This window comes from Nicotiana tabacum, chromosome 2 (genome assembly GCF_000715075.1).
Source record: "Nicotiana tabacum cultivar K326 chromosome 2, ASM71507v2, whole genome shotgun sequence".
NCBI lineage: Eukaryota > Viridiplantae > Streptophyta > Magnoliopsida > Solanales > Solanaceae > Nicotiana > Nicotiana tabacum.
In genome coordinates, this window is record NC_134081.1 from 90,404,586 (window position 1) to 90,429,538 (window position 24,953).

General features: G+C 38.0%; 1 protein-coding gene across 1 annotated transcript; it reads right to left on the reverse strand.

Moving 5' to 3' along the window:
• Nucleotides 1–1,533: 1,533 nt before the first annotated feature.
• LOC107779391 (gamma-glutamyl hydrolase 1-like) lies at nt 1,534–8,702 on the reverse strand. The gene is made up of 10 exons (XM_075236000.1): nt 8,383–8,702; nt 7,058–7,144; nt 6,789–6,878; nt 6,513–6,607; nt 3,308–3,368; nt 3,053–3,142; nt 2,850–2,912; nt 2,257–2,345; nt 1,853–1,945; nt 1,534–1,761 (listed from the first exon to the last, which is right to left on the reverse strand). The coding sequence occupies exons 1-10, from the start codon at nt 8,680–8,682 to the stop codon at nt 1,707–1,709; spliced, it is 1,023 nt and encodes a 340-aa protein (XP_075092101.1). The 5' UTR covers nt 8,683–8,702; the 3' UTR covers nt 1,534–1,706.
• Nucleotides 8,703–24,953: the final 16,251 nt, after the last annotated feature.

Below are 24,953 nucleotides of genomic sequence, written 5' to 3' on the forward strand. Positions count from 1 at the left end.
GGCAAAGGTAGATCCGCTCAGTACCAGAAAATGATCTCTTATGATATCAATAGTATGGATATCAAGGAGCTTCTGAAAGTGCAGCTAGGAGAACTTCATCTCAGCATTGAAGGTTTTATTGTGTACAAATGGTATCATGCTTACGATATGTTGAAACACTTGCTCTTGTTTAGTTGATCTAATTAGCTTTCAACCTTAGTTGGATTTTAGTAGGATCAATATTTGATGAAATAAACTTAGCTTGCTGTTTGTAGAAATATGACTTTGTGTGAAATGTTGATGTCCACATAAGATGGTGTCGGAATTTTGAGTCAGTGGATACAGAGTATTACTGTATCCATTATTTTTTATAGACCACTTCCGTTACTGCGAACTAAGCTGCAACTTTCGTCAACCGAGTTGCCAGAGCTGTTCTCTGATTTATGATCAGTTAGCATTATAATATAGTAGTAATATCGAATTACAGTTAACCCTTTTTATAACAGCCTCGTCTGTTTCGATATTTTTTTGGCTTTTATAGTGAATGATTATTATACACCTATAACAACATTTGATGCTTGGATAATTCTTTGGCTGTTACAAATAAAAATTTTCCAAAAGTTAATTATTTTTCCTTTTTCTAACATTGTATATAAAAGATAAGAAAATTATTAGAATTTAAAATATCAAAAGATATGCATATTTCACTAGTTAAATATTGAAAAAACCTAATACATTATTAATAAATTCGGAACAAATAATATAAAGATTTAAACTCTAAGGCACACATTTTAAAGCTACCTAGAAAAATAATTTTTTTAAAGATTGATGGAAGAACTTTGTAATTGTAGCTTGGTTCATAGATTTCATTCTCTTACTAGCGATATAACGTTTGAATTGATGCTTGTCCAAATTTTCAGCAAAAGGTATCCGATAGTTTTCCTTGAAGACAATCTAAAAGCTTAACAGTTAAATCTCCTATCTAAATATTTTTTGAAATTTGTCCAATGGAAAAGATATCATGTGCATATTTTCAAATCTTATATCATATGCAAGATATAAATTTTGTTCATTAGAAAAGATTGTGTGCATGTTTTTAGAATTACTATTAGTAATCTTAAAGATTCAATATGGTTGTTATAGATGAGTAATTTTATAAAGAATGTTCTGCTATAAATATGGTTGTTGTTGTTGTAGATAAAAAGGTTTTATAGAGAGGTAAAGTATTACTTAAAAAATCAGTTCTGAGGAAAACTTGACTTTTATAGTGAATAACTGTTATATAAGGATGTTGTTAGAGAGAGTTGCGACAATAATTTTGAAAATGCCACTAATGCACTGCGGTTATCTAGAGGGTCCTACGGCTTTTCTTTTCTTTCTATCCCGACATTATGATGATAGCTACTAAGTACAAGGTAATTGCAATCTGCTGCGGTACTTCTATCCTTAATACAAGATAGAAACCATTCAAGAATCTTGTTTGTGGGCTGATGCAGGATATTTATAACTGAAACTCAAAAACACACACCCACACACATAGAGACACGCACGCCATGATACTAGAGCGGAGCTATTATCAATCAAGTGCTAGTTATTTGGAATGAAACTGGAGATTGTTCGAAGCATCAATAGTCTCAGATGCAACTCGAGAAGTCCCTTCGTTTACCAAATGTTACACTCGGGATTATTCTAATATTGTTACTAGGTCATTTGCATTTCCTCTGCACCTAAAGAGAGCTCAATGCAGGACCGTTGAAAATGTAAACCTCATCGTAACCCTTCCTGCAGGAGAAAAGACATTTACACATCAAACTGAATTCCTGAAAATTAAGGTGATTGCTAACTAGAAATATCAAATTGCAGAACAACTTACCCAGCATTTCCACTATAAGTGGGACTGTAATTGTAGATGAGGTTGTCAAGTACTTTTTGAGCATCCGGTTTATTAGAAGACTTTCTTGCTTCACTGCATTTCAAGATATGTAAAATAAGAGAAACCTTGCAACCATAAGTACTACCTTTGAATAAAAGATCTAACTGGTTTAGTTTACTTGTAAAAGTCATGGGGAAAAAATGTTACTTGTGAAAGACATTGTGGTCCAAAAAACTATTCCTGTGAAGCTTCTGCTTAGTCGTTTCACGAAAACACAAACTCTAGTTCCATATTTGTCTAATGTGTTTCATTTTCTGAGTTCTCATTGTGATAATGACATGAATGTGAACCAGATTCTCCTTTCCTTGGGGCACAAAAGGCTATAATAAGCAAAAGAGGTGTACCTGACAAAATAGTTGGCAACAAGTTGAGTCACTTGAACTGCATCCTCAGAATGTGGAATTGCTGATGATCCCCATTCAAAAGCACTTTTCTGCAGTATTGAGGACAATTAAACCAAATAAATATTACTCCGTTATAATTCTAGTTCGTTCTGTACATTATGATTAAGTTCTGCCATTCCCCTTCAAGGAAATATATGAGAAGTTCTTTGGAGAGTATACTACCCTATTTAGCTCCTAACTAAGGAGATCAACTGACAACTTTTTATGTTCTAGATAAACTCTCGAAAGGATACCGCGATACAGCAGAGAAACAATGATACTACAGCAAGTTAATTCTTTCTGTAGATCATCTGAAAGACCCAGTTTCACTCTTATATCACAGCCCTCTTTAGGAGTCTGTTTAGGATACCTATCAAGTAAAGAGTATCTCACATCTCAATAAGTTTAGAGAAGAAGTAATAGAGCACAATTTCAAAGGCTCAGAATGTAAGCAACACATTCAATTACATTTGCAGTATGCTATCTTGGATTTAATAAGATGACAAATAATCATAATTATCCGTAATTCAGTAGAAAATCTGGTGCAGAGGTACCTCTGGATGCCACTGTAAAGCAGTTATTGGATAGTTTTCTGCTTGAAGAGTAGAAACAAAGACCTGATTCATCAGTTAAGAAACATGATCACACATTGTGTTGAAAATTAAACTACTCCAAAATCTTTACTTTCGATCGATACCACTTGCTAAACACCCATATGTATATCAGAAGGAGGCAGCTCAATATATAGACTATGTACCTTGTTGCGTGTATCTGTGCTGGTAGTCAACATAATGAAAAAGCTAGACAGATCATCATTTGCTTGAAACTTTTCCGGTGATAAGCCATACTGTTGAATTAGGGAAACAAAAAGAATAAATCACATTGAAATATTTTAGAAATGCCAACCAAGAAGAAGAAAAGAAATAGACAAACTATTGTCAGGGTATGATTGTGATATCCCAGTATCACTATAAAATTATCAGTAAGTGCAAACACATTTTCTAGGACTCACCTTGTTTCTTTGTAGCACAAGGCATTCCTTACTCAACTTCTTTAGTAATGTAGGTGGGAATCTGCATCAAACATATTAACCATAGGAAAATCATCTAGTGAGCTGGTCAAACGTACCAAATATTTGTACCACACGGTATGGCCCTCAAACAACAATGTCTATCATGTTGCGGAAGCCAAATGTATATAGTGTGAATGAGTCACAACTACTATACCAAAAATTATGACAACCACTAAATAATAAACAAGACAATAAGACAACAATAAAAGAACACCAGAATTTACGAGGTTCGGCCAATTTTGCCAACTTCCTCGGACACAATCAATATTTTATTCCACTCCAAAATTACAAGTGAAATAATACTAAAGAGAGAAGATACAAATGCCTTAAGAAGATAAAAAAGGCAAATGAGAGGTGTTCTTTTATTGTTGTCTTATTGTCTTGTTTATTATTTAGTGGTTGTCATAATTTTTGGTATAGTAGTTGTGACTCATTCACACTATATACATTTGGCTTCCGCAATAATTGGTATCAGAGCCAAGGGCCTAGGCATCTTACGGGCGGCACAAGTTGGGGCGAGCCTACGGGCGAGTCCCACCGACAGGCACAGGATCGTGCTTGAGAAATCCTGGGACAGGAAGAAGGCTGGCCTGCAGCGAGGAGAACTGCAGGCGCCGCACGGGCGAGCAGGTGCCGCTACCCAATGTAAGAATTTGGGCCCGTGACACTTGGTATCAGAGCTGATTAAGGCCATACTATGCCATGGCACAACGTCAAGGCAGAGGGTGGATATGGCGAGTGCATTTTGGATGTCAGTGCCGAGATCACGTCAAAGCAGAGATTGATGTTCATATGCCACCAAAGATCGAGAACCCGATACTGATGGTCGACGAAAGAAATGGGTGATTCCATGGTCTTTCGAAGTCTAGGTCGCTACTGAATGAGGTGATATGCCGATGAGTCGGATGGCCAAGAGAAGGCCATGTTTGCCAGGTCGTGCAACCATATTGCAAAAGAGTGGGAGCCTTGGACTATAAATTTGAGGCATGATCATAGCGGAGATCTTGCCAAGGATGCGTGCAACGCATCAAGCTGAGTGTCTTTCCTTCGGGAGAAGACTTTGGGTTGCCTGAGGGCATTGCCAAGGTGAGGAGACGGATTCGAGGGTATAGCGAAGCTTCGAAATGGGGCGAGTTTCCAAGTTAGAAGGTGTCATCATTCTGGAAAGGGGTATGTCGAATGATCAGGGACCGAGAGCGTCCAAGTGCGAGGCACACCGAACCGGGAAGCCGTGCTAGCAGGGCCAAGAGGGCGCCTGTCTATAGGGCGAGTATTGAACTACTACCGGGAGCATTGGCTACTTGCTGAGGAAGTGACAACTGGAAAACAAAGAGCTTTGTTCGGAAATGCGGCGATGCTATGACTTTGGGAATGTAGTACTCACCAAAGGTCGTCCCAAGTGCTGGCCGAATACCAAGTGGGACGACAGAGCTAAGATGCATCCTCCACATTGAGTGTGGGAGGATCCCGCCTATGCAAGAGGCATAAGGGCGAAGTCGTGAGTCTAGAAGCGAACACATCTTCAAGGTAGTGAAGGCAAAAAAAGCTACGGGAGCGGAATGCTACGTGAGCTGTGCTAAGAGGGCGTCTTAATACTACGGGAGCGAAAGGCTACGGGAGCCGTGCCAAAGAGGGCATCTTAAGGCTACGGGAGCGAAAGGCTACGGGAGCGGCGTCAAAAGAGCACATTGATGTGCTAACCTGTGAAGGAAAGCTTCAGATGGACATGAAGGCTGTGAGGGTCATGGTGTGATTTGACTAGTATGGGTCAATCACAAAGTTAGACACCAGAGGGTGCAAGTGCGGAGGCACTTTCCAAGTGAACACCGAATGGAGGTAAAGTGCAGAGGCACGCTTGGAAGATACTTGGGGGAGAAATGCATGGGGCACGACTCCTTTTGAGAAAGGACTTCGAGGAAGTCCAACCCACAGGACAAAGGGAGCTTGAATGGGCATACCTGAGGGGGCAGACTCCGGGATGTCTTAAGCCATGATGTGTCATCGGGGACGATGACATTATGAGTGTGGGAGGATATCACAACTCGCATTTTGGAGTTGTGATTTCGGCCAAGAACTGGTGAGAAAAGGTACTTCTGATGGTCTGACGTAGAGCAGTCTACTCGGGCAACTTGGGCTTTTTAATTTTAAGCATATAAAAGGGGGGTATAGGTGATGAAAGCTCCGACCTGCCTCCCCCATACGTGCTGCCACCGAGCCGTATAGAACGAGCTGCCTTGAGGGCGAACCCCAAGGGCCTGCCTAGATATCTCAAAGGAGTGTCGAAGGCATCCACACGAGTTTGGGAACTCGTGTGGACGGCGCAACGCCTTTGGGCCAGCGTTGGGCACCAAAGTGGCGCTGGAGGCTCGAAGTGTGGAACGGCCAGCCCCGCAGGCTGCCGAATGTTAGAACGAGACCTCCGTGCCGATTGGATACTTGACGCACCTGTCATAGGGGCATCATGTGTCGACTTGTGAGCATGGCTTTGGTTCAACCATGCAAGCAATGGTCCGTTGGCCTAAAGGTGTAGGTGTGGGCGACACTACACTACTTCGAAATGGAAGCGTGCTGCAAGAGGGCTATGTATGGGCATGGCACGAAAGAGGCGCATGACAATGGCCAAGGGCTAAAAGTTGCCTTACTCGGGCGAGGCACGAGCTAGTCGCGGATGCACTAGGCGAGTGTTAAGCTTGAGGATTGGGCTGTGCACGCGGGAGCGATGCTCAGTCTTGAGCTAAGGACAAAGCATGTCCTAAGCCAACCCCCCAGGGCGCGCATGGATTGGGATCCTAAGATGGAGCGCCACGACATGTCTAGGACCAAGGGCCTAGGCATCTTACGGGCGGCACAAGTTGGGGCGAGCCTACGGGCGAGTCCCACCAACAGGTACAGGATCGTGATTGAGAAATCCTGGGACAGGAATAAGGCTGGCCTGCAGCGAGGGGAACTGCAGGCGTCGCACGGGCGAGCAGGTGCCGCTACCCAATGTAAGAATTTGGGCCCGTGACAGCAGATGCCTCCTAATCACTTATTTTAACACCCTAGTATACAAACAACTGCGGTATTGATCCATATCTGTTTACGGTCCTTGGTAAATAATTAGATTGGCAAATAACTAGTAAGTAATAATTAAAATTAGGAATACCTCCCAAATACTGTATCTTCAATATTCACGGTTTCCACGAAATGAAGTTTAGATGCCTGATTTGATACACTGAATTTCTCAAGAATATTGTTGTCCTGTTACAAAGGAAGTCAAAAAATGGAAACAGCAACTGTCAGAATTACTCAATAATTAAAACAGCCTTAATAAAAAGATGTAACAAATGTTTTTTACTTATTGAGTTTGAAAGCCAAGGTGACAAATAATGTGATACAACAAGGACAGCCCGGTGCACTAAGCTCCTAATTCTTGAATTACCTTAGAGACGATCATCATCAAAAGCTCAAATCCGAGGTTGATGGCGAGGAGAGGGAAATGTTCATCGGCATCATTCTTCTCCAAAACTTTCTGCAAATATCAGGAAGAAAAATGTAGAAATATCAGAACATATTATAGTTAAATTGGTAAGTTTCTGTTAACTCGGTTTCAGCTTCCTTCAAAAATTCCTCTAATATGACAGATAAGAATTATTTACGAAATAGTAACAAATTTACTTCAGGATAGATTTCGATAAGGTAAATATTTACCTTGAAAATTGCTTTGATAGTCTCAAAATATTTACCCTTCTTGGCCCATCCTCCTGGGAAGATCACGCCATTAACTAGATTAAGTTTCTGCAAATAAACATAGACGTTAGCAACTAACTGCAACTTATGGGAAAATGAACGACCTTTCAAAAACTAGGTTCCAAGTTTTTCTTTTTCAGGCCAACAAATATGTCCAATTTAAGAGGGTCATAACTTTTTTTTGTTGTGCCTCACACAATTAACGCAAGTTGTATGAGGTTTCCTTTTGTTTCACAAATTAATAAACTCAAATCTTACGTTTTTGGGTTCACAAACATTTTGAAAACGTTTTAAATTTTTGCTATTTCACAACAAAATAATTTAAGGAATATCAAAGTGGCTCTTAACCGAATCTAATAAAAACTAGAGATTAGAAAAGTACATATATGATAGTTGATACACAAATCTAAATAATAAATAATGCAACCAAAATTTATAAAAGATAATGTAAAGTCATATATATTAATGAAAATAGTAAAGTCAACAATTTTAAAAATTGAATTAACTTTTCTTATCCTCAATTCATTTAACTCGATTTTGCGCGACTCCACCATATTGTTAAGGAGGACTTTCGTCCCATTTTTCAAATTTGAGCGGAAGTTGATTCTTTCCCAACCAGATATCGGGACACTGATGTTAATTTGAAGCTCACCTTAAAGCTAACCAGATAATCAATTGGAGGGGAATAATTAACACGTCACACTTATATTAGCAAGTTTTCTTTATCACACCGCTTCATGTGAAGGTTAATAAAAGGAGAAAAATGCGTCAGTAATGAAGGTTGAATAATCATTTAATTTACCGTGAATATATTTAGAAGGGGAAGAGGAATTTATTTAGTTTGAAATTCGTAAGCTGAGATACTTCCCCTTTACTAGCATGTCACATGAAATACACTACTTAATTAAGTTTTACGTGACGTCTTTTACAACAATAGCAACCCAGTATAATTCCACTAATAAGGTCTGAAGAGGGTAGTGTGTACGCAGACCTTACCACTACTAAAGCAACCACTATTGTCGACCTGATGTCCTTTTTGAGTTTCTTAATAATTTTCCAACTACTACATCAATATCTTCTTCTACATGCTACTTATACATTAACAGGTCAAGGTAATAGTTTAAACTCGCGTCTAATAGCATAGTATCATATAAAATGTGACCATAAAGAGTAGTAACCAATTTCTTTTAAAAACAGTAGAATAGTAACCACTTGAACTAAAAGAATGCGATGCAAAAGCCTTAAAATAGGAGTTCAAAAATAGCGGGTAAAATAGGTGACTAAACTTGATTGAGAACTTGAGGAGAATCCTCAAACAAAAGTGGAATGACCCTAGCACCAGCCGACTCGACAAACTTCACATACGAAGCAGCAATGTAGGAAACGCTCGTGGAATTAACTATTCGACCCGAGGCTCCGTCACCGGGATGGCTAACAATCCCGATCACTGGCCGGTAATTAAGTCTAGGGTCCGGCACAGGGCAGCCGGCGGGGACAGACAGCTCCGACGACGACTCAATGGCGGTAGCTACTACTGCCACGAAAAGAGATATAGTGAGAACGCAAATGAGAAAGTAGTTCGACATTTTTTGTGAAGATGACGAGATTCTAGAGTACACTGTTGAGTTTATATAGGAAGAGATTAACCACTATGCTCTAATTGTGTTGAGAATTTTTATATTATCAGATTACTTAAAATTTTGTACATAACTTATAAAAATAGATCAATAATCTATTCTGTAATTATCACTCTATTTTTTAACTATCGGTACGTATATTATTGTCACAGGCAGAGACGAAGTTAGCTTATTAGGTGCAGGTATGGGTGTACATAGGTTGGGTTGGTTCGGATTTTTCAATTATCAAACCAAATTAATGGTGTCGGATTTTTAAATTTATAAACCAAACCAAACCAACAAAATCAGATTTTTCAATCTTGGTTTTTCTCGGGTTTTTCGGATTTTTTCAGATTTTTTCCGGTAAAGTCTTCATATCATAAAAATATGTAAGTTGTGCTCCAAATATTTCTTAAATCCTAGTAAAATATAATTATATAATGTGTTTTCCAAAAAACTAACACAATAATATGAGATAAGTCATAGCATTATACAAAAATATTCAATAACAAAGATAAAATAATAAAATTACATAAAATAAATATTGCTAATTAATAAGCCATAATGAAAATTAACATAATCTAAAAATACTATATAGGTCATGCTAAAATAAGTATAGCTAATAAGTACTAATATTAATTACATAACTAAGCACAAAAAAAAAAAGATAAACTAAGTTACGCATTTTCATTATAAACCAATATCAAACTAAAATAATTATCCAACACTTTCGTCATTCCTAGTATTGAATTGAATTTCTTTTGTTAGCATTAATATTTTGAACTTTGTTGAGTTACTACATTTATTGGCTATAAAATTTATTTATCATTCAAGAATGTTAAGTCTAAACTTGAAATAATACGTTAAAAGATAAAACTGTGAAAAAGGTTTAAGAAAAATTTATAAATTATATTACAATAAATATTTATATGTATAAAATATTTTTAAAAATTATATAAATGTACTATCGGATTAATTTAGTTTCGGTTTGATTTTTTTTTAGTTAAAACCAAACCAAACCAATTATGGTCGGATTTTATTTTCAATACCAAACCAATCAAACCAAACCATATCGGGATTTTTTTTCGGTTTGACTCGGATTATCGGTTTGGTGCGGTTTATCGATTTTTTTTGTACACCCCTAGGTGCAGGTGCGACCGAACCCAGTCACTTTTATTTAAACAATATATTTAATTAGAATATATATCTATCTCTACTATATTAAAAGCACGAAGGCCCTTAGCGAAATGTCGTTCGCCCTTATTTTTTTAAAATAGATGTTACACTAGACAAAACAGTCATTTATAATTTTTCTAATATTTAGGACTTTAATTATTTCTCTATTATTTAGGACTTCAAACTTAATATAATTTTATGTATTAAATTTTTCCTTATTTGATATATAATCATATTTGTAAAAGATGATATATAACCATACTTGTGAAAGAAGTCCACCTTTGTAGGGTTAAAATCTTTAAACAAAAATGCAAATTTAACATAGTTACTGTACAAGTTTTTTGGGTTTTGAACATCTTGGTAGATTTAGGAATAGTTTTTGTTAATAAAATTATCAGTATAATTCTAAACTTTTCAAGACATATAAGATATGTGTATTCTCAATAAATATTAAATAATAGAAGAAATTAAAATCTGAAGTCTAGACAAATTTCTTTATTTCTCCCGTTTAGTGGGTTTTCACCAAAAAAAAACATTAAATAGATGAAAAAAAAACAAAAAAAAACGAAAATTATAAAGAGGAAACTAAAAGAAACAAAAAAGAACTAAAAGGCGGATTAAAGAAGGGGATAATTAAAAAATATTGCAATTCACATTAGGGTAGTGTCGAACACTTTGTACCCCTTTTAGGTTTAGGAGTCTTTTTTTAATAATAAAGGTGAAAGGTTCGAATAAATTTAGCATTTTCATAAAATAATATTGGTAAAGAATATTTAATTATTGGTAAACTATCAGACACAAATTTTGTAATAACTAACATAAAATATACATGCAACGCACATACTCAAGTGCTCATGTAAAGTTAAATGCGCATTACACTGTTCAATCAAATGATATTTCTATGATGTAATGACCCGTACGGTCGTTTTGAGCTCTAGTGCGACGTTCGGCGGTTTGAGGCCTTGGGTAGCTTTACCTCAGGTATTATGACTTGTACGTGTGGTCAGAATTGAATTTCGGAAAGTTTGGAGTTGATTTGGAAAGAAAATTCTATTTTCGGAAGCTTTAAGTTGAAAGAATCGACTAAGGTTTGACTCTTGAGTAACTACTTCAGAATCAGGGTTTGAAGGTTCCAATAGGTTCGTATGATGATTTCGGACTTGGGCGTATGTTCGGGTTGAGTATAGGGTGGTCCGAAAATATTTCAGCGCTTATTGTGGAAGTTGACATTTTGAAGATTTTAAGAATTTCTTAAGTTTGAATTGAAGTGGACTTTGGTGTTATCGAAGTCCGTTTGGGATTCTGAGCCTTGGAATAGGTTCGTATTGTGATTTATGAGTCGTGCGCAAAGTTTGGCGTCATTCCGAAATGTTTTGATATTATTCGGACGCGTTCGTCGAAGTTAAACAGTTTGAAAGTTTAAAGAAAGATTTCGATCGTCGATTCACAATTTTGATATTTTTTGGTGTGATTTGAGGCCTCGAGTAGGTCCGTGTTATGTCATAGAACTTATTGGTAAGTTCGGATAGGGTCCCGGGGGGTCTCGGGTATGTTTCGTATGAGTCGCGGATCACTTTGGAGCTTGGTTGTATTGTTGAAGGGCTGGGTACTGATGCAATCACACCTGCGGAAAAAGGGCCGCATATACGACTCCCCAGAAGTGGCCAGGCAAGCGCAGAAGCGGATTTGCTGGGGGAAGGCTGGGACCGCAGATGCGGTCGAATTTCCGTAGAAGCGGAACCGCACCTGCGGATGGGGCATCGCAGAAGCGACCATGGGACCGTAGATGCGAGGAAGCGCTGGGCAGACTTGATTTTATACGGGATTTGGCCCATTTTCTTTCATTCTCTCTTGGCTTGGGCAATTTTTGGAGAGCTTGAAGGGGAGATTTTCATCAACCATTGCAAGGTAAGTAATTTCCAAATAAGTTTAGTGAAATACATGGATTATATGTGGATTTAAACATGGAAATTAGCAGAAATTGTGAGATTTTGAAAGAAACCTAGAAATTTGGTATTTTTGGATTTTGACCATGAAATTGGATATGGAACTTGGAATAAATTATATATCTGAGTTCGTGGTGTTATGGATAAAGTTTAGCTTCGAAATATTTTAAAATCCGGGCACATGGGCCTAGGGGTTGACTTTATTGACTTTTAGAGCGGAGTTTAGGATTGTTATGAATTGTTAAATTGTAAGCATTGGAGTATATTTTGATTGATTTACACGTTGTTTGACTAGTTTCGGGATGTTTGGCTTTGAGTTGAGGTGTTAGAGAGGTGTTGGAGCCGGTTATGAAACTTCGGAGCGAGATAAGTCTCTTGTCTAACCCTCTGAGGGGGAAACTACCCCCTTGGTGATGTAATTGCTATGTGATACTAGTTGTGGGTGCTACGTACGCACGAGGTGACGAGAGAACGTACGTAGCTAAAACATGTTTATGTCCGGGTAGACTTAGGACCTTATCATGTAATAATTGAATTATTTGAACTCATCCCGTTGGCTAAATTATTTGAACTTATAATTGAAATTGATATAGAAATAAACATATGTATACTAGTCCGAGCCTTATCACCTTGAGTTGTTGGCTAGTTATTTGATAAACGGTAAAGATTATATTCACTTTGTGCTCGTGTACTATATTGTAAGTAAGTGTCTCGTAATTCGATAACTTCCTTCCTTTCTTGTGAGTGGACCAACGCCTCGGCAGTATAATAGATACATCTATGGTTCGTGCCACTCAACCCTCGGCAGTGTACACATTATTCTGGATCGGGTTGAAAGACCTCGGCATAACCATGCGTCATATTGCTGGTAGTACGAACATGCACGAGATTATCCTTCCACTTATGCCCAATATTTTACATGGTACTTCTTATCCGTTTGTTACTAGTACTTGATATATCTGAACTGATGAGGTAGAATACAAGATTGAGAAATTTGTACTTTAAAAGAAATATTTGGAAAATTAGGTAACTTACAGATTTACCCCATTATGGATGTGTGCTTCACATCTGCTTATTGTTTTATTATATTTCTTTGTTGGACCTCTAGTAAGTGTCGATGTCGATCTCTCGTCACTACTTCTCCTGGGTTTGGCTAGTTATTTACTGGGTACACGTTAATTTACGTACTCATGCTGCACTTTTGTACTAAATATGCAGGATTTGACAAGTTCATTTGGTGATCATATGGGCGCGTGGGCGCATCTGTTGAGGAGACTTTTATGTGAGTTGCATTTCAGGCTACGCATCGCAGTCCATAGAGTCTCCATCATACTATTTATTGTAATCGAGTTTTGGGATATACTAGTTGATGCTGCAATTCTGTATATTATCATTGCCTTTCATTTTTCTTATAAACAACAAATTTTGTAAGTTCTCGAGGATTTACAAGTATAAATTTCCTTCCTTATTTAAAATTCATGATTTCGAAAGTAATGAAAATGAGTAATCAAATTGATCAATCACTGTTGGCTTCCCTGACAACGGCGTTAGGCGCCATCACGACCTATAGTAGATTTTGGGTCGTGACAACTTGGTATCAGAGCGTTAGGTTCACTTGGGTCTCACAAGTCATGAGCAAGTCTAGTAAAGTCTTGCGAATTGGTATGGAGACGTTTGTACTTTGAGAGGCTACGGGGCTGTAGGAGCACTTCCCTTCTTGATTCCTCATCGTGCGATTTTGATTCCTTTGAGGCTTATGCCTTTATTTCCTTCCTACTCAATCTTATGCGACGTGGAGTGCTTGTTATCAATTGGGCATTGAGGAGTTGTAAATGGTACCACAAATATGGTGCAAGATATTTTCCCTATGTGTTCAAGTGGGTTATTAGCGTCGTCTTGTGGAAGGGGGTTGTCGTTTCATGCCATGTATCAGTATTGCCTATGGTTTTGAGGCTACGCACAGATTGCTATGATATTCATGCATTGTTATCGCGCAGTTTTGGTGTAATGGTAGGGTGTTTGTCTATGTGTCGAGGCACTGAATGACTCGAAAAGAGGATTTCTCAGTGCATGATTTAGGGTTTCGGCATTTAAATCCAGCGGAGAAAAGCCAATCGGTATATGGATGTTCAGGCTTTGGTTGATGAAGTAGCGAGACTTGATATTTTTGAGTGTGGTGGAATTCTCATTAGTGAAGTGGTGTCGTCGTCCTTGTTTGAACGCATTAAAGTTCGCCGGTGTTATGGTCTTCTTCAATTTTCCTTCGGGGCAGGGTGTTGTGAAGTGGTGCCTAAGAAGCGGTTGTCAGAGATAGCGAAGTGTAGCGGTTTCAGAATTGAATTGGTGTTTCTAATGTTGATGGCTCGAGAACGATTATCTTCTATGAGGTTTGGAGTTGGTAGTGATTTATCAGTTCAGGTTCTACAGGTATGGATTTTATTTGAGGCAACATTTGGGCAGCGAAGTACGAGGAAGGACACGGCGGGAGGTGTCTCACGGTGGTTGAATTATTAGCAGGTCAAGTATGAAAAGCAGAGGTCAAGAAGTTGTTTAAGGAGATGATTTAACCGAATTGAGAGTAGCGGAGTAGCATATGGATTCTGTGGTAGGATAGCCACATGCATTGAGAAAAGTTTAGAGCGATTCGGGAATCGTGGTAGGAAGCGACTAGGTGTACGGATTTTATTTGAGATGGAAGCTACTGCACTGAGGGAGATTGAGTATGGCAAGGAGGAGTTTGCTTGAAATGAATAGGGGTGTGAAAACTTGATTACTGTTTTTGGATGCAACGTGACTTCGAGTTTGGAACGTATTGTCAGACTTTCAGTTGATGTCAATGGGGAAGGAACATACTTGTACAACTGGTGGACGAGCATGGGCTCAGGAGGGTTTACTGAATGTGTGGTAGTTATACCCAGTGCATCATCATTGGAAGATGTCGGCATGGATCGGAATTCCACAGACGGGTTATCTCCTGTGAGCAGGTTAGCGGTTGCGTGATGTTGATGAAGCTTCTACGAATAATTCTACTTGCTACCCAGTAAGAGGTCGAATATGTGATGGTGGCTGATGATTCAGAATGTTCATGAAAAGCCTAACAAAATATTTCGAGAAATTTTACGGGTTAAAGGTGCGAGATCATGGTAATTGAGAATGAGGAATCTTTGTGGGTTCTAGATTAATGTAATTGTAGCTTAAAGTTAAGTGAGGGAGCCCACCGTCTACGATTGGAGTGCATGGCTGTCTGCTTGTGCAGTTTCTGGTTATCGATGCATTGGTGGGTTATTATGACTAAGAAAATAACATCATGGGTAATTCGAGCAAAGAACTTGATGAATGTGTTCTAAACTTAGCCTTATCGATTCATGTGTAGTTTTGGAAAGACTCAGAGTTTGTGCTTCTTGTGGATGTGATGTGCAAGGGAAATAATTCAGCCGGTTGCTTCTTTGAGAGGGTGATCATGTGCTAGCAGAGCGTTGGGATTTGGGACCAGGTTAGAGTGGGTGACTCTCAACAATGGTCCTAGTGAGTTCAAGGATTAAAGTGTAATGCCTAAGGATTTCGGGTCCGTTGTGTGGTTAAAGATCGAGTTTTTGCAGTGGATTATGAACGGGACTTGGAGTGTTCTATGTTGTCATCGGGTATGCAGTTTAGTATTGGAGGAAAGGAAGAAATAGCTTCGGATTAGCGGAAAGTCTTGCAGGATGGGTGTACTAGTTGGAGATACTATTGTGCGCATAAGGAGGGTATAAGATAGTTCATGAGTATTGAGATGATGTGGTCTCGTGATGCGGGTCACTCAGGATGAGTGCGTATTTAGTTCGTTATGTTTTTGAATGGAGCTACTATTATTTATAAGGCAAGTCGAGAGTAAATTGGAAGAAGTTGGGTCGGATAGTAATGGTTGAATTAGCATAATTGTGGTAATGATCAGTTTCTTCAGCGTGTGAAGTTATACATGTGGTTTGTGGTTGTACGTGCGGGCTTGACAGCCACCACAACTTGATTGATTAGGAGGTATTTGATTCGAATGGCCTTGTTGTGTAAATGGATTCCGGAAGAGTCATGGTGGTTTAGATCACGACTTGAGGTTTGTATTTTGTGCGGTTTGGGAATTCAATTGTGTGTTGCATTGGTTCTTCTGAAATGAGCTAAGTGAAAGGTTTCTAGCCAATGAAGTATTTATTCTACTAGTAATTTAGGGGTTATGATAAATTCTTATACTCTCGCGTAGCGGCATAATAGGTAAAGTGAGAGGCATGGGAATTGAAAGTGGAGGATCAAGGTTGCGGTTCGGTGTTGACAGGAATGTCACGAGCTCGGATGAGCAGGGAAAAATTCAGATGTTCAGAGTAAGTTGGCATTTTCTTTAGTGACACCTGAGAATGGTGTCCTGTGTAAGAGGCTTTGTGTACTGATTATAGATTCTTGATTTGCTTTACAACATTAGTACTGTTGGTGGTATAGAGGTGCAGACCTTGCTACCCGGTGCGGAAGGTCGTGGGAGCGTATCCCACGGGGGAATCTATATAAATGTGACATGTTAGTCAATTGATTATTAAAGATTGAAACCAAGTATGGAAATTTTGGTACTATCGTTAATGCGAGAGTTTATGCTTGGACGACGCTCTATTCCTTTGGATATGAACGGTGGGAGTTTGTTCTGGATTGGGACGGCTGCTCGTGTGTGTCATGAATTGGCCCATTGCGGATCCTTGAAAGGTCGTTGCACAGTATGTTATGATCATAATCGGCGTGAGGTCCGTTAGTGGGTCCAATGTGAATGTGTGCACTACGTCAGGTTGGATGTGTTCATTCGGCATGTCATTGCTTACAGAGGAGTCTTTGGGCGTTGGATGTTATTCTCGTCGTCAACTATTCCATGTAATACTCTATTGTGCCAGGTGGGTTGTGAGACGACTGGATTACTCGCACGTGTATTGTGATTCCGCGTAGCTTGTGGTGTTATATGAGCATTATGGCTCTCGAGATGCAAGTTATTTATGACAACTTAGTTGTGCTTGAGTTTTGTAGCATATGGCGCTATCCGTCTCCCCAGGGTTGTATTTTGTTTTGCATTTGGCGTGCTTGTGGTTGATATTCGAGTATTTCGTAGGTACAAGCATTTTGGCTTGATGGGCACTTCCTTATTTATTGTTATGTGTGGATTGGGTGGCACGCCACCACGGGTATGTTGTTTGGATCGGGTTGCACGCCGCAACGGTATCATATTTGGATCGGGTTGCATGCAGCAACGGTACCATGTGTAGATCAGGTTGCACGCCGCAACAATAAGATGTTGAGTACGGTTCCCTATATCTATTATTGTGTATTTTGTTTCTCATTCTCTGAGAAGGGTTCATAGCATCTATTCGACCGTTTTATTCGTTACGTGGGGTGGGTAGTTTCTTTTCCAGAGTTTGTTCCTCCTTATGTGTCATATTCAAGTTGCGGATTGTCGGCACATTGATGATGTCATATGAGGTCTTGGTCAGTGTTTAAGGTGGCTTATTGCCTGAGCAGCTTGTACTGGGTGAGACAAAATTATTGGACCTGAAATAAGTGCAATTAGATTTATATAAGGTATATTAAAGAGCAAATATCGTTATTCAGTTCAGAATGAGGTAATGGTTCCTGTCAGGATGAGAGACTCCATGATTTGTTGATTCGGAAGGTGGTTATGAGTTTCTACACATCTCTTTTGTCGTGGTAGTATTGTGAGGATTGAAACCGAGATTATATGTGTTATGAGGTATACTACGGGCGTCAGGTTAGTGACTTTGCAACTGTTGCGCTTGGGAGAGGTTGCCTTGGGTAAATGAGTGAATGCGGTGCGTTGTGTGATGTCAGCATAAGTGCATGATCATGTGTGGGTTCAGCGTGTGGAGATTGAATGGTGTTCGTATGTTAGAATCAGGTCTTGTAGAGAAATTCGGAGGTTGGAATTTGGTTCTAAGGCTTATTGACTAAATAAAAGGGAGGATCTTCAGTCTGGCTTGAGCTAATGTGCTCAACTGGGTTGTGGTGGTACAGGTAGGTGCACAAGGTGTTGAACAATGATTTTGGGGCAACTCCGGAGCAGTTCTTAGAACGTTCGAGGACGAACGTATGTTTAAGTAGGGTATAATGTATGGACCCGACCTATCGTTCTGAGCTCTAGCGCGTCGTTCAGTGATTTGAGGCCTTGAGTAGCTTCACCTCAAGTATTATGACTTGTATTTGGAATTGAATTTTGGGAAGTTCGGAGTTGATTTGGAAAGAAAATTCTAATTTCGGAAGCTTTAAGTTGGAAGAATTAACTAAGGTTTGACTCTTGAGTAAACGACCTCAGAATCAGGGTTTGAACATTCCAATAGGTTTACGTGATGATTTCGGACTTGGGCATATGTTCGGGTTGAGTATCGGGTGACCCGGAAGCTTTTTGGCGCTTATTGTGGAAGTTGGCATTTTAAAGGTTTTAAGAATTTCTTAAGTTTGAATTGAAGTGGACTTTGGTGTTATCGAGGTTTGTTTGGGATTCCGAGCCTTGTAATAAGTTTTGGTGTTATCGAGGTTTGTTTGAAATTCCGAGCCTTGTAATAAGTTTGTATTGTGATTTATGACTTGTGCGCAAAGTTTGGCACTATTCCAGAATCTTTTGATATGATTCAGACGCGTTCGTCGAAGTTAAAAAGTTTGAAAGTTGAAATAAAGGTTTCGATCATTGATTCACAATTTTGATGTTGTTTAGTGTGATGTGAGGCCTTGAGCAGGTCCGTATTATGTTATGGAACTTCTTGGTAAGTTCGGATGGGGTCCCAGGGGCCTCGGGTGCGTTTCAGACGAGTTGCGGATCACTTTGGAGCTTGGTTGCATTGTTAAAGCGCCTGGGTACTAATGCAATTACACCTGCGGAAAAAGGGCCACAGATGCGACTCCGCAGAAGCGTCTAGACAAGCACAGAAGCGGATTTGCTGGGGGAAGGCTGGGACCGCAGATGCGGTCGAGTTTCCGTAGAAGCGGAAGCGCACCTGCGGATGGGGCATCGCAGAAGCGACCATGCGACCGCAGATGCGAGGAAGCGCTGGGCAGACTTGATTTTCTACGGGATTTGACTTATTTTCTTTCATTCTCTCTTGGCTTGGGCGATTTTTGGAGAGTTTTAAGGGGAGATTTTCATCAACATTGCAAGGTAAGTAATTCCAACATAATTTTAGTTAAATGCATGGATTATATGTGGATTTAAACATGAAAATTAGTAGAAATTGTGAGTTTTTGAAGAAAACCTAGAAATTTGGTATTCTTGGATTTACACCATGAAATTGGACATATAACTTGGAATAAATTATATATTTGAGTTCGTGGTATTATGTGTAAAGTTTATCTTCAAAATTTTTTGAAATCCAGGCACGTAGGCCCACAGGTTGACTTTATTGATTTTTAGAGTGGAGTTGAGGATTGTTATGAATTGTTAAATTGTAAGCATCAGAGTATATTTTGATTGATTTACACGTTTTTTGACTAGTTTCGTGACGTTTGGCTTTGAGTTGAGGTGTTAGAGAGCCGTTGGAGCCGTTTATGAAACTTCGGAGCGAGGGAAGTCTCTTGTCTAACCCTGTGAGGGAAAAACTACCCCTAAGTGATGTAATTGCTATGTGATACTAGTTGTGGGTGCTACATACGCACAAGGTGACGAGCGTCCATACGTAGCTAAAGCATGTTTATGTACGAGTAGACTTAGGGCCTTATCATGTTATAACTGAATTATTTGAACTCACCCCGTTGGCTTAATTATTTGAACTTATAATTGAAATTGATTTAGAAATAAACATATATATACTAGTCCGAGCCTTATCACCTTGAGTTGTTGGCTAGTTATTTGAGAAACGGTAAAGATTATATTCACTTTATGGATCGTGTCGCTTGACTCTCAGCAGTGTACACATTATTCTGGATCGGGCCGAACGACCTCGGCATAATCATGCGTCATATCGCTGGTAGTCCGAACATGCACGAGATTATCCTTCCACTTATGCCCGATATTTTACATGGTACTTCTTATCCATTTGTTACTGGTGCTTGATACATCTGAGCTGATGTGATAGAATACAAGATTGAGAAATTCGTACTTTAAAAAAATATTTAGAAAATTAGGTAACTTACAGATTTACGTCATTATGGGTGTGTGCTTCACATATGCTTATTATTTTATTATATTGCTTTGTTGGACCTCTAGTAAGTGTCGATGTCGACCCCTCGTCACTGCTTCTCCTGGGTTAGGCTAGATACTTACTGGGTATGCATTGATTTACTAAATATGCAGGATCTGACAGGTTCATTTGGTGATCATCTGGGCGCGTAGGCGCAGCTGTTAAGGAGACTTTATGTGAGCTGCATTCCAGGCTACGCATCGCAGTCCATAGAGTCTCCATCGTACTATTTATTGTATCCTGTCCCATTTACATTCTAGACAGATGTTGTATTATTATTGTACTACTTAGTAAATGCTCATGCACTTCTGACACCGAGTTTTGGGATATACTAGTTGATGCTTGCGGTTCTGTATATTATCATCGCCTTTTATTTTTCTTATAAACTACAAATTTTATACGTTCCCGGGGATTTAAAAGTATAAATTTTCTTCCTTATTCAAAATTCATGATTTCGAAAGTAATGAAAATGAGTAATCAAATTGATCAATCACCGTTGGCTTGCCTGACGGCGGCGTTAGGCGCCATCACGACCTATAGTGAATTTTGGGTCGTGACATTTGACACTTTTTTATAATGGAGCATCTGCTAGAACAAATTTAATAAAGAACCAATAAAGTAGATCAACCCCATAAACATGATCAGCATAATTTATATTTTAGAAATTGCAATTTTTTGTATTTGTATTGCTTTTAGAAGTTGGTTGGCATTAGTTCGAGGGACACGCGCAATATGCGTACTTTAAAACTTAAATTATTATTTTGAAATCAATTAAAGTTTTGTTCCTTATTTGAATTATGTAGGAATTTCTAAATTCAGGAATATAAAATCAAGAAATTTTTTACTTATATAAATTATTTTGTTACTTGAGTTGCCAGTTATAATTCAATTCTACTACAATTATGTTTACTTGTTCTTTGAAATAGATTCAGCATCTCATGATTTTGTACAGATCAGTTATAACTAAATTGATGCTCAAATTTAATAAAATTTTATTACCTCGAGGAAATAATTAAAATTTTAAAAACATAACCAGTTAAATCATATACTAAGACTTCTGATCGATAGTTGCCCGGAAAAGTAGTAAGTTTGAATAGTTGGGAAACGTTTCTATCTCTCTTCTTTTTGATTTTTTATTATTTTAGAAATGGTTAGGACAAAGTCTTATTTCTAACTTTTTGTCTCTTTATTTTTATTTTGTTAGAATAAATCTATCATTTTACACTATACACATGAAATATATTACATACCAATTAGTTATATTGTCCATCTAATTATAAATTTGACTCTTTATTTCTAATCAGGTAGAGACTAATAAATATTCTACTTGGGTTAGAAAATAATTCTAAAATAAACCTCCTTTGATGTAGCTTGATTTACTTTATTGATTTAGAGTAATTTTTTCTTCAATACCAAATATTTAGCAATTTTTTTCTGTATATAGTCTGGATACATATTTAAAAACAACTATTTTAATGATCTCAAATATATATTTTGAATATTATTTATGTTGATTTTAAAACGATATATTTTCATTAATCGGGATACACGCACAACGTTCGTATTCTAAGATTAGTATATATAAAATTACAAACCCAATAACTAGGATCAGTTATGAGTTATGGTTCCATCTCACGAGAGCACTTTCGAGAAAAGGTACGTACGTGTAATTATTGAATACGGTAATAGGCCCATGAAAAGGAAGCTGCAGTTTCCATCGTTTTTCTTCCTCTATCAATAGAAATACAGATTCGCTGAATTAAATACTCTATCAATTGGAAGCACACAAAGTCACTGAAACTCAATTTGGGACACACACCCCATGCTTCTTGCCTATGGAACTCCTGGTATTTCCAGAATTATTACAGAAATATATTTGCACGCTTCTTTCGTTCTTTTCTGAACTCTGAAGCATATATTTCGAAGTTATCACCAACGCTTCCTTCACTTATATCATGAGTACATGACGGTACTTTGAATGGGTACAAATTTTAAGATGATAATTTAATTAACTTATACGCTACATTAATGATAGTGAAAAATATTAAAGTAACGATTGATAAGCTATTTCTATAAAGATGGGAGAATGACAAAAAATAAGATACTTTTGTGGTACTGTTAAATTTTTATTAACAAAAGTTTCCAGATAAAAAAGCCCTATGTCAGAAGAAAATTTTACCTCATATAGTAAAGTTATACACCCTATTTATTATAAACTAAAATTATTTTAAAATATTATATTCTATAGCTACCTTTTATATTTTATAGCAAAATAAATATTTATGGTATATACATTATTGATGCATGAAATAAGGCATGCAATATGCTATTTATGTTTTTTCTCTCTTAGACAACTAGACATACCTATTTTTAAGGTGATTGTCGTTACTGTATTCATGAATACATGGCGCGAATACATGTGAATACATGCGCGTACAACTGGACTGCCCTGATTTTAGGTTCTTTTTACCGCTGTATTCATGAATACAGCAGCGCGAATACATGTGAATACATGCGCGTACAGCTGGACTACCCTGATTTTAGGCGCTTTTTGATGCTGTATTCATGAATACATGTCGCGAATACATGTGAATACATGCGCGTACAGCTGGACTACCCTGATTGTTAGGCGTTTTATGCTTATGTATTCATGAATACAACAGCGCGAATACAACAAATACACTACCGTAATAACTGAATAGTAGCTATAGGAAGTAATTATGTATATGGTAGCAATAAGAAGTTATTAGCCACTAAACAATAGTAGTTTCTGAAAATTACTCATGTCATAACTGACTGAAATCACGACAATCGTCATAATTGTTTGTGCTTCAAAATGCTGGTGCATTATGATATATGAACCTTGGGCATAACTCAACCCAAAAAGCTAGCTCAAGAGGTGAGGATTGCCCAAGTCCATATAAGGAGACCACCCATCCCCTTCATTATCGATGTGGGACTCAACACCCCCTCTCACGCCCAAGACTGGACATCTGGAGTGTGAACAATTATAGGGGCCCAACATCGGAAAATCGGGATGGGTCCTACTCTAATACCATGATAAATGAATCTTGGGGCTAACTCAACCCCCAAAGCTAGCTCAAGAGGTGAGGATTGTCCAAATACATATAAGGAGATCACCCATCCTCTTCATTGTCGATGCGGGACTCAACAATTATAATTCTGGCGAGTAGGGCTATTTTCTTAACAAAATTTTTAACATGGTCAAAATATAAACAGTAATTAAAAAAAAAAGGTTCATCCAGCATAACTTTTAGATAAAGAAAACCACACATCAAAGCGTAAAAGTTGAAAATATATATATACACGCTATTATAGAATTTGCTTTCTTGAAAATCACAAAAGTTACATATATAAAGCTGTAATTAGCACAAAGATGTTAGATATTTTAAAGGTCCCCAAAATAGAAAATCTGTATAGAAACCAAACAGAGGGAATATTATTTTAGGACCTTTGGAAGAAAAAAATTAGAGACAGCGTGCTTGAAAAGGTCCGCATCTCAGCTGGAACAAGAAGAAAATACTTATTTCAACCAGAAAAACATTCAAGAATCTAAGGTCGTGGAACAAAACTCCAATAAGGAGGATAAGACCCTAAAATAGCCGTTATCCTTAGGGTGCGTACTGAAAAACCTGCTTAAAATGTAATAGCTCGCAAATTATACAAAATATGTAAATCGCACTAGGCAAGCCTTGTGCGACGAACTCTGACTGAGAAGGCTACTGGGGAGGGAAAACCCCAAATTAGGAGACCATGACCAACAAGGAAAAGAATTACATTAATTTAATTAGCTAGGTCAATTGTGATGATGTGAATAATAAGCACTACTTTATAATTATGATATGGTTGAGGACTCTAGCATATTTGCACAAGTACTAAACTCAACACCTTTGAGGGCGTCTGCTACGTACTCCCTTCGCGACATTTATGTTTACTAATAAAAACACGCTCGTATCTCCTACGTTGTAAGTGAAGGTTATTCCATGCTTTAAAATGAACAAATACTACTATATGATAAGAATAAGGGCAAAGAGTTTATCATTTGGATTACAACTCTTCTTTCTGTTCTCAGCAACTTAATTGATGGGATATTGTGCGGAACTTTATCATTCACAGCACACTTGAAGAATCTATTATAGAATGAATAATTTATTTTTGTGTTATCTTCGACAGATTCTCGATCTATACTCACGCTTTCCATCTGATTCTTGAATCTTATTGTTAGAATTCTGCCATTGAAGGAGCTTCGGAGAAGGAAATGTCGGTTTTTTCATTCAACTGTAAAATGGGACTTTGTACAGATATTTATAACTAATCAACTAACCAATTCTGTTACAATTATGCTAAATAACTAATGCATACCTCTAACTTCTAATATATACAAATTGACCCATATACTAACTAAGGCATATATACAGCACTCCAACACCCCCTCCCCCCACCCAAGCTGAAGGGTGTAAAATGTTTAACACTCCTAGCTTGCCTAGTAAGTAGTGATGCTGTCCTGAGCTCAATCCTTTGGTCAATAAATCTGCCAGTCGATCCTTACTATGCACAAACTTAGTCTCCAACAGTCCTTGTTTGATTTTCTCTTGTATAAAATGACAATCGATCTCGATATGTTAGGTTCTCTCATGAAATATGGGATTTACTGTAATTTACATTGTAGCTTTGCTGTCACAACACAGGGTAATTGGTTTTTGAAATGTGATGCCTAACTCATGAAACAACCCAGTTAGCCAAAATATCTCAGCAACTGCAGATGCCATGCTTCTGTATTCTGCTTCTGCAATGCATCTAGACATTGTATGTTGTTTCTTTGATTTCCATGAAACCAAAGAGTTCCCAAACTTCACTACTGTTGGCCCAAGTAAAGAATAGTTTTGAAGATTGACAAAGGAACTCAGGG